The 18,232-nt window shown below is 40.0% G+C and overlaps 1 protein-coding gene across 1 annotated transcript; it reads right to left on the bottom strand.

Moving 5' to 3' along the window:
• Positions 1 to 6,545: 6,545 nt before the first annotated feature.
• LOC129834030 (5-hydroxytryptamine receptor 3A-like) lies at positions 6,546 to 18,030 on the bottom strand. The gene is made up of 9 exons (XM_055898851.1): positions 17,940 to 18,030; positions 15,792 to 16,033; positions 15,637 to 15,681; positions 15,233 to 15,339; positions 14,841 to 15,010; positions 13,673 to 13,794; positions 11,276 to 11,486; positions 7,682 to 7,831; positions 6,546 to 6,896 (listed from the first exon to the last, which is right to left on the bottom strand). Exons 1-9 carry the CDS (start codon positions 18,028 to 18,030, stop codon positions 6,631 to 6,633), a joined length of 1,404 nt encoding a protein of 467 aa, XP_055754826.1. The 3' UTR covers positions 6,546 to 6,630.
• Between the last annotated feature and the right edge of the window lie 202 nt (positions 18,031 to 18,232).

Consider the following 18,232-nt stretch of genomic DNA (forward strand, 5'->3'; position numbering starts at 1 on the left):
GCCAAAAGGCACCTAAAGGACTCTCAGACCATGAGAAACAACATTCCCATGTCTGATGAAACCAAGATTGAACTCTTTGGCCTGAATGCCAAGCGTTGCGTCTGGAGGAAACCTAGCACCATTCCTACGGTGAAGCATGGTGGTGGCAGCATCATGCTGTGGGGATGTTTTCCAGCGGCATGGACTGGGAGACTAGTCAGGATTGAGGGAAAGATGAACGAATCAAAGTACAGAGAGATCCTTGATGAAAACTTGCTCCAGAGCTTTCAGGACTTTAGACTGCTGGGGTGAAGGTTCACCTTCCAACAGGACAACGACCCTAAGCACATAGCCAAGACAACACAGGACTGGCTTCGGGACAACTCTCGGAGTGTCCTTGAGTGGCCCAGCCAGAGACCGGACTTGAACCCGATCGAACATATCTGAAGAGACCTGAAAATAGCTGTGCAGCGATGCTCCCCATCCAACCTGACAGAGCTTGAGAGGATCTGCAGAGAAGAATGGGAGAAACTCCCCAAATACAGGTGTGCCAAGCTTGTAGCTTCATACCCAAGAAGACTTCAGGCTGTAATCGCTGACAAAGGTCCTTCAACAAAGTACTGAGTAAAGGGTCTGAATACTTATGTAAATGGAGATTTCTTCTTTTTTGGGGGGAGGGGGTCAAACATTTCTTAAAGCCTGTTTTGGCTTTGTCATTATGGGGTATTGTGTGTAGATTGATGAGGGGGAAAAAACAATTTCATCAATTTTAGAATAAGGCTGTAATGTAACAAAATGTGGAAAAAGTCAAGGGGTCTGAATAGTTTCCGAATGCTAATAGGAACAATAAAGATGGCATTCTTCTGGTGCAATTTGTGTTGTTTTAAGAAGAGTAAAATAGAGCCCAATATCTTACCAGTTAGCAAGAATAGGGAGAAGAGACAACATTTCAGCACGCTGTGGTCCATGGGTCTCATCCCTGAACGTCCTCCTGCCACAAAGCACATACTGTAGAGTCAGCACACACAGTCTTAGTAGAAATTAAGATGAGTTTCCTCCAATGAAACTGTTAGAAGAAGGACTGAAAACCTACCTTTAGCTGCTTAGTGATCACCACTTGCCTTCTCCTTTCCTCTCTAGCCAATGCCACACCTGGGTTGACCCTTATAAAGGCTGCTCTGGAACATTTTGTCACAGAAGTCTTCCACGAGAACATGCACACCCCCACAAACTGTCTACATGTTATTATGATTCTCGATATTATACAGTGTGTGCTTGGCTATAATCCCCAAATAATGAGTTTTTAAATTAACCTCCCAGGATTCATTTCACCATCCTGTGTAAACAACAACCACAACAGACATGTAATTACTACCTTTGACTGTTCAGAAGCGGATATACTGCCACCTGTCATTAAACTCTATAGATTATTAGGTTTAAAGGACCAGTGTAGTTAAAAACGTTATTTCCCATTTTTATCATGCTATTTCCACGCTATGAGGTCGAAATAACACTCTGAAATTGCGAAAATATGATAATGCCCTTTTTGTGTAAGAGCTGTTTGAAAAAAAATGCTTGGAATTTCATCTGGCTCAGGTGGGACGTTTTTGGGTCCACCGCCTAAAGTCACAAGGCGATCTGATGATAATGGACCAATGAACTTTATTTGCATAAATCTTCCTAGTGCTGGTCCCGCTCCTAAACAAGAGATTGTGCAGTGTCTTTGCACTGTCTTCCATCCAAGCAATCACTTCGTCTGATTTGGCTTCGATTTGGTTTTCTTAATAATTGTCAGAGAAGTTCAGTCTGAAGTTCCCGAATATTTGCGTATGCACAGCACACTTCTCATCAGACTGCATTGCAAAACAGGCTAGACACGTGGATTTTGAAATCGGCAGCAGCAACCATTCATGAAGTAAGCGTTTAGATACTTATTTTTAGATTATAAGTAAAGGACATGCTATTTTATGAGTTTTAGATAGTCAAAAATAGCTAGCAATACTAATGGAAGCTAACGGTTCTACCTATTGTATGGCAATTGCCATCCTTCTAAAGTACATTTGACAATATGATAATGATGGCAAAGTTGTTTTCTTACTAATTACTTGTCTACTTTATTACATTTTTTTACCGGGACACTATTGTGTCTCCTCAGATAGCGTTAGTTAGATTGCTAGCTACAGTACGAAAGTCTGTGAGCTAACTAACGGTAGCTAGCTAGCCTGTTAGCTGTTCTTCAAACTTCTGTCAGTCACCCAAAACAGACCACGGTAGCCTACTTGATTTAGCTTGTGTCTTGTCGTTTTGATGCTAATGTTTTCTTTGATGACTGTACAAAGTAAAATGCAAAAAATGTACCATTTGAAGAGTATTCATTAGTATTAAAGCTAAAACGAACTGGAATGTGATTGTATTAGTAGATACGAGCCTGACATCCTGAAAAAAGAGAGAGGGTATATTTAACATTATTAGCTAGGTAGATATCTCATTAGGTGTATGTTTATCTGTGATATGATTCCAACATGGTATAAACCTTCTGGCTGTTAAATGCAAGAATGAATGTACAGTATAACCTTTATGATAGATCATAAGCCTTATGAAAGCTCAGGCTGGAGGTCAAGCTGGTTTGTCTTTGCTACAGGCATACATGATCATATTATTTCAGTTATGGAGTTTCAGATATACAGTTATGGTAACTGTTTTCTCAAATGTTAGAGAGAAAACATTAGAATTATCAAATCTAACTTTGTCACCTTACAAACAGGTTGATAACTTGTGGCTACACAATTCCCTTAGATTCATAATCCCCTTTCTTACGTGCTAAAGGGTCATCTCTGAGGAAGTCCTGCAGGATAAGGAGGACTGAGAGGTAATGGACTTCTTGGAGGAAGAGGCTTTTGATGAGAAGCTACTTGGTGAAGACGAGGACGAAGAGTATGAGACACACACACACACAGGACAGACAGGTGAACATTGACTGGCAGAGAAACAGCTGAACTGGTTCATGATGCTGCTGGAGGTGGCTGCTGTACATATCAAGCTGGTGGTGCATGTCGTAGATATGCGCTAGCCTGGGCCCAGATCTGTGTAAGCTGCCATGCTAACTCCTAATGTATGATAGATGGCATGCAATGTTACCATAGCAGTTGGCTATACATCAGTGGAGGCTCCTCAGAGGAGTAAGGGGATGAAAAATACATGTTTAGAACTGGTAATTGATTGCACGGTGCAAGATGAAATGGAATGAATGTATTATTGAATGTTATGATGGACACAAACATACACACAGTCTCTGCTCAAACTCAAACAAGAAGGAATCGTTTGGGGTGCTGCAGTTCGCCAGCTTTTGACATTCTTTTTAAAGGAAGTTATGTTCGGCATGGCTCTGACTTGCTGTCATAGTTTGTTCCACTCAACAGCACCGGTATATTTAACTAAAGTGTTCTCACCAGTTAATACTCTTAAATTGGAAACAGAAAGGTTGAGATCCTGCTTAGTTAGGAGATAATATAAGGCCTTCACACTGCATCTATACTAGAGCTACAGTCCCCTTTCCATGTATTCATTAAGAGTTTACGCAACCCCTGACTGCCATAGAGGACAAACGGAGCACAGTTTCGTCACAATCATGCTTGCGCCTGTCCATTGCTGAAAACCGTGTGTCTGCCCACACCGTTCAAAAGTTGTGCCCCATATTACACTCTTCGATAACAAGGTGCTATCTAGAACCAAAAGGGGTTCTGCGGCTGTCCCCATAGGATAACCCTTTGAAGAACCCATTTTGGCTCCAGGTACAATCCTTTTAGGTTCCATGTAGAACCCTTTCCACAGGGGGTTCTACCTGGAACCAAAAAGGATTCTCCTATGGGGACAGCTGCAGAATCCTTTTGGAACCCTTTTCTCTAAAAGGGGACTTGTTATTCTTGTTATGCGCATTGTATATAACCATGTTGTGGGTCGCTATTTTTTGGGTTTGATAATAAACAAAATTCCCACTGGGCACAGATGTCAGTTCAACGTTTAGTTTTGATTTAAATTTGGTTGAGTTGTCAACTAACATGAATTCAACAACAAATGTCACCACGTCATTGGATTTGGTTTAAAAGTTGGGTAAAAAAAATGAAATGTCCTAATGTTGATGACTCTGCTAATCCAATCAGTTTTTCATGTTGATCCACTGTCATTACATTCATTTTTTGGGGGTTGAAATGGCATGGAAACAACATTGATTCAACCAGTTTTTGCCCAGTAGGTTGTTTAGTCATGTTAACTAGCTAGCATACAACCTGGTAATGTAGAATAGTGTAAATTCACTTTGTCTAAAGATGACAAAATTAGTATAGGGGTCTATGACCCTACTATGATATACCATCTGACTCCATTATCATGTGAACACTATGGGCCCATAATCGTATCCAGTGGGTATTGCCAAGGTTGCAAGCCTTGCATCACCACTCGGAATACTGTAAGATGCTTGTGCGTAGGTTTACCATTATGCAATCATTAAGAGGCTAAGGGACAAGGAGCTAATATCTTGCAATCGATGTCCTAGCATTACATTATTGCGTTAACCTTAGCTCAGTTAGACAGAGCATATATGCTATGTGTAGCGTGAATAACATTTACCATTAGACATTCCACCAAATAATATTTCAAGGAATATTACTCAGAAATGTGAGGACTACGGTTTATCTATTTGAAAGTAGTCCGATGTATTCCAGTTACGCAATAAGAATAGAATTAGCAAATGGTACGTACCAGTGATCTTCACGATAAAGAGAATACAAAATATCCTTAACAGCATAGAGAAATTCATAGCATAGTATTATAAAACATATCAAAGTCCATAGCAATATAAAACATATCAAAATTCATAGCATAGTATTATGAAACATATCAAAATACATAGCATAGTATTATAAAACATATCAAAATACATAGCATAGTATTATTAAACATCAAAATTCATAGCATAGTATTATTAAACATATCAAAATACATAGCTCTTTATGAACTCTTGAAACAATCCAAACATGACAATTTCATTCACACAGTAACATTCATTTCGTCGATTCAAGTTTCATCAGTCTTTACATCTTATCCTGGCGTCAGTGACCCCCAGGACTTCCATGGGAACGTGTTTTCATCGAGATTGCCACTGATAAGGTGTTTGACCCCTGTAATAGCTCCCAGATGGTCTGTCATTCAAACAATAACATAAATCGTGATTGAGTAATCATGCTGGGCCTCGGCACCAGCTAGACGCATCTTCATCACTGGCCTTCATCATCGTTCACATCATTTTTGACTACAGTAAGTTGACCAGTAGGCTATGCAGAAGTTTGGATGGCACAGGAAGAATGGGAAAGGGATAGATATGCAGAGGTGTTTCAAAGGAAGGATGCATATTCCTAATCAATTTCATTCTAAGCTCTACCTTAATCAAACATGTATATTTTTATGGGGTTTGTAAGATTCTGTTTGGTGCCTAAAGCCGGGTGTACACTATACGATTTTGGCCCCGATTTAGCTGTCCCAGACAAGTTTTTGAGATTGTAAAGAAAATCCCCGAGTCGTTGCCTACTCGGGGCATGCATCCATCACCAACGTTCGTTTAATGTGAGTGGGTCAGAAACGCAGTCTGAGGACTACCGATCCAGTCTTTTGAGCCGTCCCAGAAGTTCCAATGTTTGATTTTGATCAGCACAAAATCTGCAATTCTCTTGTACTGTGAGATGTATAACAATTTTCTCCTCGCTCTGATGACAAATATTTTTTTCTGCACATACAGGAGTATTAAAGGCCTAGTGCACTAATGTGTGTGAGAGGGAGGGTGTGTGTAAAGTTATCTGAAGAGTTAAGATGGTTCCATATAGGCATAGTGTTTTCCCTTGACTGCCACAGAATGCATTTATATTCCTTTTTTTTTTTACCTTTATTTAACTAGGTAAGTCAATTAAGAACAAATTCTTATTTTCAATGACGGCTTAGGAACAGTGGGTTAACTGCCTTGTTCAGGGGCAGAACGACAGATCTGTCAGCTCAGGGATTCGAACTTGCAACCTTTCGGTTACTAGCCCGACGCTCTAACCACAACCCTGCCGTCCATACTACATTCCTCCTGCCCAAGGCCTTTGGATATGAGCATATCAGGCATTTTCTGCAGTAGCCTATTCTATTATACAGTAAACAGTGTGAAGTTAAATTGAGTAGCTGTGAATATCGGGGACAGGTTTTTGTGTAGCATGTGCAAATCGTATAGAAAACGGTAACAGATTTCCATGGGGGTGGGTGAAAAGGATGCAAATTAATTTTCCCTGTGGTATCACGATACTACTAGGTATCATGATACTTGGCCTGGTATCATTGTTAGTAAAATGTTGGTGTCGTGACAATATTACTCTGAAAATAAGCACATTTTCTGGTATTTCAAACATATTTTTTGTGTTTCCACCTGTGTTGTACCTCCTGTGTTATCCTTTGAAACCTGTTCATTGCTGCTTGCAGCTATATTTAGTCCTATTTGCTAAATGTATTATTCCACATGACTGGCTAGTTTCAAACATATTGAAATAAATATTGTTAAATCTCTACTGAAGAATACACACTTTATATTTATTTAAATATCATTGTTAAAAGCAAATAAAGAATTTAGTATTCCCAGAATTCTAAATGGTCGATCTCACATCGAGAACCAAAGGAGAAAAATAAAATTACGACTGCGTAAACAATGAGGACAGTGAGATAGATACAGAAACAGATCAAGTCCACTTTGTTGGCAAAGCGATGGCATCTTGCTTTTTTCTGGTCTTGTGCAGCCATTTTGTTGAGAAACTTCACCACCTTCTGGAGGGGTGTATTCATCTTCTCTTCCTCTGAGGCTTTCAGTTTGATGACAGTAATATCAGATTTGGATACTAGACAAAGTAAGAGAGAAAAAGGGATAACACGTGATTAACATTATTATTTTTGTGGACATGCGAGAAATATGCTGGGAAAGACATCAACTGCAGCTAGAGAGTAAGAATGGTTGTGCATTAACAAAATACCTCGACTTGTTTATGGTGATGATTGAATTTTTAACCCTAAAAGTGCCAACAGGTGTCATATTTGACCACAAATTGGAAATGATGGCAAACAAATAAACTCTCAAACAGTAACAGTAAATGGTCTAAATTCCCCCTATAAGCATATATTTTAATGGGGTACCCCCTTAATGTAGACTGGTTGCAATAAAGTCATGACATCATGGTCAGGTTATTAATGGTTGCATAAAGACTAGGGCTGTCAAACAATTAACTGGGGGGGAGGGGGAATACATTCCAAAGTGAGCTGTAATTTTATGATTTTTCATACAAAGAAACATTTCAAGAATATTGACGTCTTGATTCTGTCTAATGTAACAGTTAGTAAAATTAGGTCAATTGAGAAAGGACATTATTTCATCTCAATGTCAACTTGTTTTTACATGGTATTGTACATTTTTGCGGTATAGATCATGTATTTTGGATGTTCTCAGTATATTCAACACTTTCAGACAATGCGATTAATAGTAAATAAATAAAATTAAAAACGTTAACTTGAGTTAATTGATTAACTCTGACAGCCCTAATAAGGAGGTTTGTTAACGTCTTCTTTGGCATCAGAAAAAAAAATATCTTGCTCTGTGGGTAACAGACGACAGAAGAATGAAAAGGTTTACCCTCTTCATTGTCTGTGTCTTTAAGCAGTGAGTCTTTGGACTTGGAGAGGCTGCAGGGCCAGAGAGTGCCACACTTAGCCAGACGTGTGAGCACCATAGACTGCAACGTGCTCAACACCAGGATGACCAAACAGAAACAGAAGTGCTTTCCTATGGAGAACAACGAGAGAGAGAGATGTGTGAGTGTTATATGGTGGCAGAGAGGTACTGTATACATGAAACTGACATCAGTACGCTGCTAACAGTATAGCTTCCTCCCTGTAACATACCGGGCTGGAAATAGTGAACCTCTGCTCGCAAATACACATCAGCCGGCCTCCTTGACAATGTACCAAACAATTGAGCTATAGAAAAATATCCAATTTGATAGCTCCCTTGGCAACATTTCAAGCTAGCTGTGGAGTGAGCTTTCTGCACATTCTGAAAGGGCGGCTGAACTTCCTGATTTGGCCTCGTTTTAGATTTGTCTCATTAAGAAATGCTAGCGGTCATGACTGAAGCCAAACAAAAGTTGTCTTTGGGTTGTGGTTTGATGTGGGTGTTTCTTATATGTGTCTTTGCCATTCAATAACTAAACAGGGAAGTAACGTTAGGGTAGTGACAGCAGGCTAGCTTTGCTATGGAGAGAAGTTTTTAAGTTGAGGACTTCACCCCACCTGAGTGACCCTAACCCATCTCAAGATGGTCCTCTAATTCAGATCTGTGTGTAGGCTAAAGTAGAAAATAAGAGGCGAATAGATACTCTTATTGACCATATGTTTAACCAAACTGGGGGGAGCTGGCTAGCCTATCTAACCTTAGGCTAGCATATGTTTCTCTGTCAAATCAAAAGTATGCTAAGATGGCAAGAACTGGAATGTTTCATGTGATACTCGTTCTACAAAACCTTGCTGCGAAAGTACCTTGCAACTTAGTTTCAAAGTTTTATCACGTGATGTAAATACATGTTACCGTGGAAACAATATCAACTACTGCGAGTTGAATGCCTGCGGTCTTCAGTCAGCTCAGCTAGCCTGCAACACATTGTGTTTTGTGGCAAAACTGCACATTTTAGAGTGGCCTTTTATTGTCCCCGGCACAAGGTGCACCTGTGGAATTATGTTGTTTAATCAGCTTCGTTATATGCCACACCTGTCAGGTGGATGGATTATCTTGGCAAAGGAGAAATGCTCACTAACAGGGATGTAAACAAATGTTTGCATACAATTTGAGAGAAATAAGCTTTTTGTGCGTATGGAACGTTTCTGGGATCTTTTATTTCAGCTCATGAATCATGGGACCAACACTTTAGATGTTGCGTTTAATATTTTTGTTCAGTATTTAACATCACAGGTTGTACTGTGCATGTCTGGCAGTGTGTTTATGAACTTGACATAACGTATTTAGATACTGTAGATCTCAGCATATCGCCACATCTCCCCCTGAAGCAAGATGGCTGATCCCATTATGGTCTGAGTCGAGCCACCCGGACAGCTGATGAAACTGTGGGTTTGCACAACCGAAGAATTTCTGCACAAGCTGTCAGAAACAGTCTCAGGGAAGCGCATCTGCCTGCTCGTTGTCTTTACCAGGGTCTTAACCTGACCGGCGTCGTAACCGACTTCATAGGGCAAATCCTATACCTTCGATTGCCACTGGCACGCTGGAGAAGTGTGCTCTTCATGGATTAATCCTGGTTTCAGCTGTACCGGGCAGATGGCAGACAGCGTGTTTGGCGTTGTGTGGGTGAGCGGTTTGCAACGTTGTGAACAGAGTCCCCCATGGTGGAGGTGGGGTTATGGTATGGGCAGTCATAAGCTACAGACAACAAACACAATTGCCTTTTATCGATGGTAATTTGAAATTAGAGTTACCGTGATGAGATCCTGAGGCCCATTGTCGTGCCATTCATCCTCCGCCATCACCATGTTTCAGAATGATAATGCACTGCCCCATGTCGCAAGAATCTGTACTCAATCCCTGGAAGCGGAACATTTCCCAATTCTTCAATGGCCTGCATACTCACCAGACATGTCACCCATTGAGCATGTTTGGGATGCTCTGGATCAACGTGTGTTCCAACAGCATGTTCCAGTTCCAGCCAATACCCAGCAACTTTGCACAACCATTGAAGAGGAGTGGAAAAACATTCCACAGGCCACAAGCAACAGCCTGATCAACTCTGTGAAGGAGATGTCACACTGCATGAGGCAAATAGTGGTCACACCAGATACTGACTGGTTTTCTGATCCACAGCCATACTTTTTTTTTTTAAAGGTATCTGTGACCAACAGATGCATATCTGTATTCCCAGTCATGTAAAATCCATAGATTAGGGCCTAATGAATTTATTTCAATTGACTGATTTCATTAAACTGTAATTCAGTAAAATCTCATTACTTTTACCTGTTTTTCTAGCTTGCTAGCTGTTTAATTTGCAAAACTGACTTGAAATTAGGTATAGTTAGCTAGCTAACATTCGCTAATGTTAACTAGCAGGGATCTTTTGGCTTGCCAGTTGGAATTAAAAGATTATTGAAAGCAAGCTGGCTACATCCTAGCCAACCTGAAATGGCAATGAATAGGCGACAGTTAGCAAGATCTAGCCTGATAGCCAATCAAGATCCCTTGCTAACAGCCTTTTTAACTGCAAGATCAAGGTAGCTAGCTTGCTAATTTAGCTAACTGTTAGTTACATCAGTGTCATAGCTAGCCTGATCAAATAATGTAGCTAGCTAACTTTGCTTGCTAGTGTAACCAACTCACCAACAACACCAGGCAGTCTCTGGTTTGAGGGTTGACAGCCCACAGAAGTAGTAGCTAGCATGAGATGTAACAGTTAATCCATATCCTGCCCAAGATTGTTGAACAACTTTATGGAAGCCCATTTTCACAATCAATATGTGCATTGCACATCAAGCTCCTGCCAAACCACCCATCTACACCATATTGTCTGAAGAAGACTGTTTCTCAGTGCATGAAGAAATATGAGTAATTTGACATGGCCTAGTTCCCCGGGTGGGCAGGGTTTGCTCATTTTCAACCATTCCATTGCTTCATTTCCTACTAGTCAATTGCATTTTACATGTTTAGTAGATGCTCTTATCCAGAGCGACTTACAGTAATGAGTTCATACATTTTCAGGATTTTTTTCTCCCATACTGGTCCCCCATGGGAATCGAACCCACAACCCTGGCATTGCAAGCACCATGCTCTACCAACTGAGCTACACAGGACCACATTGGAGAAATCTCCACCCACCAGGGGCATCGGGCCATGCAAACAAACTTGCCCAGTTTTCCACAAACAGCACGGTGCCGCCTGGGAAAAAGGGGGCATGAATTGATGACATGTTTGGAATCCAAACCCAATCTTAATTTACGCTGTGACACACTTAGGTAACAAATTCAGTTTTGGAAGAGGCTGATTTTATGACAAAATGTTTCCTTTTTACACTTTGTAGTCAATTTTTACAATACAATAAATGTTTCTGACTGGCCGTTTACAAAAGGAATTATTTGTGTTTTGGCGCAGTCGCTCTATAATTCCGATACATACACACCGTTTATAACAAAATGCTATTTAATTCTGGTGCATTACACACAGGACACTCACGGATGATGGGGCTGCACTGGCCTCCTCCAGGCAGAAGGTCCTTGAGGATGTTGAGGAACATGATGAAGCTGAGAACCAGTTTAACCTTGAAGGGGATGCGCTTGCTCTCTCCCAGCGGCAGGGCGAAGCTGCCCACATCAGCCAAGATGATTAGTATACTGGGCAGGACCAGGGACAGAAACGGGTTTTCAGACCGCATTTTCAGCGACACCTGTGAAGACAGACAGATAGGCCAATACCAAGGAGTATTGGTGTCTGAGGGGTCTTTGGCCTGGTTTGCTAACTACCTCAGAGTGCAGTGTTTAAAGTCAGAAAATCTGCTGTCTCAGCTACTCTCTGTCACCAAGGGAGTACCCCAAGTCTCAATCCTAGGCCCCACGCTCTTCTCAATTTGCATCAACAACATAGCCCAGGCAGTAGGAAGCTCTCTCATCCATTTATATGCAGATGATAGTCTTATACTCAGCTGGCCCCTCCCCGGAGTTTGTGTTAAATGCTCTACAACAAATCTTTCTTAGTGTCCAACAAGCTTTCTCTACCCTTAACCTTGTTCTGAACACCTCCAAAACAAAGGTCATGTGGTTTGGTAAGAAGAATGCCCCTCTCCCCACAGGTGTGATTACTACCTCTGAGGGGTTAGAGCTTGAGGTAGTCACCTCATACAAGTACTTGGGAGTATGGCTAGACGGTACACTGTCCTTCTCTCAGCACATCAAAGCTGCAGGCTAAAGTTAAATCTAGACTTGGTTTCTATCGTAATCGCTCCTCCTTCACCCCAGCTGCCAAACTAACCCTGATTCAGATGACCATCCTACCCATGCTAGATTACGGAGACATAATTTATAGATCGGCAGGTAAGGGTGCTCTCGAGTGGCTAGATGTTCTTTACCATTCGGCCATCAGATTTGCCATCAATGTACCTTATAGGACACATCACTGCACTTTATACTCCTCTGTAAACTGGTCATCTCTGAATACCTGTCGCAAGACCCACTAATTGATGTTTATTTATAAAACCATCTTAGGCCTCACACCCCCTATCTGAGATATCTAATGCAGCCCTCATCTTCCACATACAACACCCGTTCTGCCAGTCACATTCTGTTAAAGGTCCCCAAACCACACACATCCCTGGGTCGCTCGTCTTTTCAGTTCCCTGCAGCTAGTGACTGGAACGAGCTGCAACAATCACTCAAACTGGACAGTTTTATCTCAATCTCTTCATTGAAAGACTCAATCGTGGGCACTCTTACTGACAGTTGTGGCTGCTTTGCGTGATGTATTGTTGTCTGTACCTTCTTGCCCTTTGTGCTGTTGTCTGTGCCCAATAATGTTTGTACCATGTTTTGTGTTGCTACCATGTTGTTGTCATGTTGTGTTGCTACCATGTTGTCATGTTGTGTTGCTACCATGTTGTTGTCATGTTGTGTTGCTACCATGTTGTTGTCATGTTGTGTTGCTACCATGTTGTTGTCATGTTGTGTTGCTACCATGTTGTTGTCATGTTGTGTTGCTACCATGTTGTTGTCATGTTGTGTTGCTACCATGTTGTTGTCATGTTGTGTTGCTACCATGTTGTTGTCATGTTGTGTTGCTACCATGTTGTTGTGTTGCTACCATGTTGTTGTCATGTTGTGTTGCTGTCATGTTGTGTTGCTACCATGTTGTCATGTTGTGTTGCTACCATGTTGTTGTCATGTTGTGTTGCTACCATGTTGTTGTCATGTGTTGCTGTCATGTGTTGCTACCATGTTGTTGTCATGTGTTGCTACCATGTTGTTGTCATGTTGTGTTGCTACCATGTTGTTGTCATGTTGTGTTGCTACCATGTTGTTGTCATGTTGTGTTGCTACCATGTTGTTGTCATGTTGTGTTGCTACCATGTTGTTGTCATGTTGTGTTGCTACCATGTTGTTGTCATGTTGTGTTGCTACCATGTTGTTGTCATGTTGTGTTGCTACCATGTTGTTGTCATGTTGTGTTGCTACCATGTTGTTGTCATGTTGTGTTGCTACCATGTTGTTGTCATGTTGTGTTGCTACCATGCTGTGTTGTCATGTGTTGCTGGCTTGCTACGTTCTTGTCTTAGGTCTCTCTATATGTAGTGTTGTGTTATTTATGTTATCCCAGGCCCCCGTTCACACAGGAGGCCTTTTGCCTTTTGGAAGGCTGTCATTGTAAATCATTTTAGAATTTGTTCTAAACTGACTTGCCTAGTTAAATAAAGGTTAAATAAAAAAAATAAAAAGCCAGGCAGAAATTATTTGTCTTTGAGTAAGTGTATTGTCTTTGAGTGTAACTGTTTAAGCATTGCCCATAAAAATAGGAAGAATAAGGTATCTTTACATGTCCCACATAAAAGAAATACAACTGAAATCACCAGGAGCACTCACTAACCCATAGATAGTTGCGATCATCTCTGCCTCCTTTAGCGTTGAGTTCCACTGCCTCGGTTAGCCAGTCCCCACGGTTTGCGCTAGTTGTGCTCACATTCCCAAAGTTCAGGAACATGCCACATCCTGGAAAAGCAGATATTTGATACTAGTTCACTCACTCAAATATCATAACATAGCTTATAACAAAAAAATATTTGTTTCTATCAATAGGCATTGTGGGTGTAACGATTCACAAAATGTTTGCTTTCGTTCATTCTTTGATTTTAGGCTCTGTTCGGTTTTATCTTAGTTCTCAGGAGGGGATGGAAAAACTACCACACAAATTAAAAAAATATTTTATAAAATTGACATTGACAATTGCATGATTTCACCTTTCACTCGCATAGATTTTTTGTTAGTGGTGGCTAAAGTTAGCTGAAGTTTGTAGTGGCTGTTCAGAGAACCGAACCATGGATTAGTTTCTCCTTGCCCATACTACTTTTAGGGTGAGGAACCATCTAACATCAAGTTGTAAAATCCTGAACTTCCGCTTTGAGGCTAGGCGAAAGCTTACCATTTACCCACGCATTTGTCCATTTCACGCTACCGACCTAGGCTATACAACGAATTAGAGCTTACATTTGTTATGTTGTTAATATAATTCTTATGTTCTTAACTTATGAATTAACATTATTTAATTTGGGAGATAACTTTAGTTAAAGATGGAATCTTTAATAGGGGACAACAAAAAACTTTAAGGTCTTTGATAGGCGGATGCGGAATTTGTTACAGGAAATAATCATTGCCATCTGAGGTTAGCATATGGCTAAATCTGCCAGGTTGTCATGGGAACAGTTAACATGCAGCCTTTGATCACATGCAACTACAGCAACAATTTTAATTGTCTGATGCTTAAACTTTAACAAAAAAAATGTACTTTTTCTAATGTTCTTAAGTATGGCCCCCCTGTGTCCAGCCCACTAACAAGCACCAAAAGAAATGCTAGACAGTCAGGATGCATAGAAAATTCCAAAGAAATAAACTGAAATGCATTATATACTAAATTGCATTAGGCTATACAGACAAAAAAAAAAGGTTTTTTTTTGTTTTTTGTTAGTAAGAGCTTTGGTAAATAATTGTGTGCAAGAGCCATTTAGCAGACAAAATGAGGTTTGAAATTATGCACTTACCACTAATTGCCCACACATTAAGGGCGATGGCACAGAAATCTGAAGCGAAGGGGTAGTTGTACAGATTGACCTCACAGCCCACCACAGTGTTCATGATGACCATGTGCTCTACAGTCCCGTTGCTGTGCACCAGCAAATCCTTGTTGCCGTGCTTCATCGTTGTTTGCACTCTTTAGACAGGAGAAGTTGAGAACAGACTGAGGATTGATCTACTTAAACTGTCACACCTAAACATTTGGCCACTTAAAACATATTAGTACTGTCTCTAATTCTGTCCATGTTTCACTTGCTATTTAGAAGATTACACAAATTGACTAATGTTATAAAATCTAAATGAAAAATGATAATTAAACATAGCATAAGTTATTGTATTCTGTTGTAAGTGGACTCACCCATTAGTCACATGGAGTTCAGGAGTCCATATTTTGCTGACAGGCAGGACAACCATATCATGATGATAGACTGATGTGTCCCACGATAAGTCTGGGTCTTCCCAAGACTGTAGTTTAGAATCAGAATGAGTAGTATTACAAAATGTCACATTTACTTGAATGACACCCTGGAAGTTTTGTGCCTACACTCTTAGAAAAAGGGGTTCCAAAAGGGTTCTTCGGCTGTCCCCATAGGAAAACACTTTTTGGTTCCAGGTCAAACCCTCTGTGGAAAGGATTCTACATTGAACCCAAAAGCGTTCTACCTGGAATCAAATATGGTTCTTCAAAAGGTTCTCCTATGAAGACAGCCGGAGAACCATTTTAGGTTATAGCACCTTTTCCCCCCCTAAGAGTGTACTTACCAGCGGGACTTCCAGACGACTCTCGAAGCGGAGGTTTTTTGTGTCCTATTAGGAAGAGAATAATTCATCACATAACGATAGAAATGTCAATATGTTATCTCTGAAACTCACCACATTGTACATAACTCAATTAAAAGGAACAGAAAGTGACTTACGACAGACAGCGTTTCATACACTATTAACGGCACACGGATAATTGAGATGCACCGTGGAGACTGTGGCGGACTCAGAGCTTCTTTCGCAATCAGCACGCTGGCCAGACATCGACGGGTCGTACAGGATGGTGTGGCTGCACTGGATGAAGTGGCTGTGTTGGATGGTTGGTTTGCACTCGCTGTATTAGATAGTGTTTGGATAATAGTAATTGCTACGTTGGATTGAGTGCCTGATGCAGATACTGTGGAACCAGAGATGGGTATTTCATTTCAGAATATAAAATTGGATTTATAAAGCACTTTTCTAGGAACCAAAGAGGCGTTCCAATAGTTCAACACAGTACAATAAATGACTTACACAGTCCAAATGAAATGGGATAAGGTTGTTACATGTCTTCAAAGTAGTGAGTCACTGTGAAAAGTGATCATGCTCTCTATATGTTGCACTGTATCTAAACCTGATACTCTTATCACTAGTCCATTATCAGTTACGTTCTGAGAACATGTTTTTTAGAGCTTGGTAAGTGCGTTATTGTCCTATAGTTGTTTTGCATACAATCTTCCCACAACTTTTCTGGGATTGGTGCAGGATAGTTGCTTGGCTTTGGAACGTTCTAAGAAATGTAAAAAAATACAATCCATTCTCAGAAAGTTAAAAACTTTCTATAAAAACCACAAGAAAATTGTTGTAACGTTCAGAGAATGTTTGAAGATTGTTATCTAAAAACATATAGATTTCGTTCTCTGCATCAACAAAACTATCCTCTACCTTGTAAAGTGTGTTCAGGTGTGTTGGTCGCACCCACTAATTGGCCACACCTGATCTTAATGAGTGCTTGTTACCTTTGAAATGGGGTCTGTTATATGAGTAAAAAAGATGTGCATCCTCATCCCAAGAATAATTTATTTTAGTTTTTGTCTATTTTTAAAAGAGAAAGGTAAGAACATTAACAACTTCATAGTTCATAACAATATAGAAGATAATTAAACGTATTTTACAAGAAGCAATATTACTCCCTAAAAATAGAACCCTATGGAACAATCCTTAGATAGCTTTTCAGAATTCACCGATAAATTGGTCCATATGGAAATCTAAAGGAATGGAAACCATCAAATGACTTGGTAACAGGAAATATATTTACTTCCATGACAGAATTTAAATGCTATTTTGGACTGACCAATGTTGATATTTTCAAATACATGCAACTTAAAAGTTACATATCACGAAATTTAGATTTGAAATCTTTTGGACATCAGAGCAACCCTGAGGGAATCTATATGAGTCAGAAAATGATGTTCATATGATATAAGATATACAAAACCTTGGCGAGAGCCTATCCAACTGGCAATCTCTTAAAATATATAAACTATTGGAACCTAGGCTTAAAAAGAACTGATGTTAGCACAAAATGGAGGGAATGGAGCTTAACAAAATTACAGTTAATGAAAATGTATGCTTAATCCAGTATAAACTAACGTATAGAATTTATTATACAAGAGAAAAAATTCACAAATTCAGTCATGTCTTAAGTGTAAAACTAACAATGACTCAATAATCCATGCTTTCTGGGAATGTTATAAAGTCCAAAAGTTATGGACGGAGCTAGAACGTTGGCTGTCAGAAGCATTACAATGTAAACTTACTTTTAATCTGTCTGTCTGCATATATTATTACATATATTCGATGTTATAATAAAAAATAACTCCCAGGAAAACGTTTAAGGAACCAGAGTAAAACGTTATCAGAACCTTCCTGCAACCTAAAAATATATATTCTCAGAACAGACATTTTCACTTCTGCTCTCAGAATGTTTAAAAAACATTCAGTTTTACCAGTCAGGAAACGTATGGCTGCGTTCCCACAACCAATGTAAAACCAAAAACATGCGTTCCCACACCTTCCAAGGAAAGAAATGTGCTTGCTGGGTTATATTTATTTAATTTCTCATTGTACATTTTTTTTCATGACTTTAATAATATCATCTGTTTGTGACAAGAAATAAAAATGAATATTGCAGTTTGCAATCGCATATAATAAAAATGTTTTACACTGTTGACTTCATATCTGCTAATAGGAACAAAGATTACATTATTCTAGCGCAATTCACGCCTGTTTTAAGAAGAGTAAAATAGAGCCCAATATCTTACCTGTTTGCAAGAATAGAGAGAAGAGACAACATTTCAGCACGCTGTGGTCCATGGGTCTCATCCCTGAACGTCCTCCTGCCACAAAGCACATACTGTAGAGTCAGCGCACACAGTCTTAGTAGAAATGAAGATGAGTTTACTCCAATGAAACTTAGAAGAAGGACTGAAAACCTACCTTTAGCTGCTTAGTGATCACCACTTTCCTTCTCCTTTCCTCTCTAGCCAATGCCTCACCTGGGCTGACCCTTATAAAGGCTGCTCTGGAACATTTTGGTCGCCCCAGCCTTCCACAG

This window comes from Salvelinus fontinalis, chromosome 34 (genome assembly GCF_029448725.1).
Source record: "Salvelinus fontinalis isolate EN_2023a chromosome 34, ASM2944872v1, whole genome shotgun sequence".
Taxonomy (NCBI): domain Eukaryota; kingdom Metazoa; phylum Chordata; class Actinopteri; order Salmoniformes; family Salmonidae; genus Salvelinus; species Salvelinus fontinalis.

What these genes read in the sequence shown, in the direction of transcription:
- LOC129834030 (XM_055898851.1), bottom strand. Translation starts at nt 18,030, where the DNA reads ATGTGCTTTGTGGCAGGAGGACGTTCAGGGATGAGACCCATGGACCAC. An exon ending in ATGATCGCAACTATCTATGG is followed by an intron (nt 11,487 to 13,672) that starts GTTAGTGAGTGC and finishes CTGTCTTCACAG; the next exon opens with GTGTCGCTGAAAATGCGGTC. An exon ending in CCAGTGCAGCCCCATCATCC is followed by an intron (nt 7,832 to 11,275) that starts GTGAGTGTCCTG and finishes TGTTCTCCATAG; the next exon opens with GAAAGCACTTCTGTTTCTGT.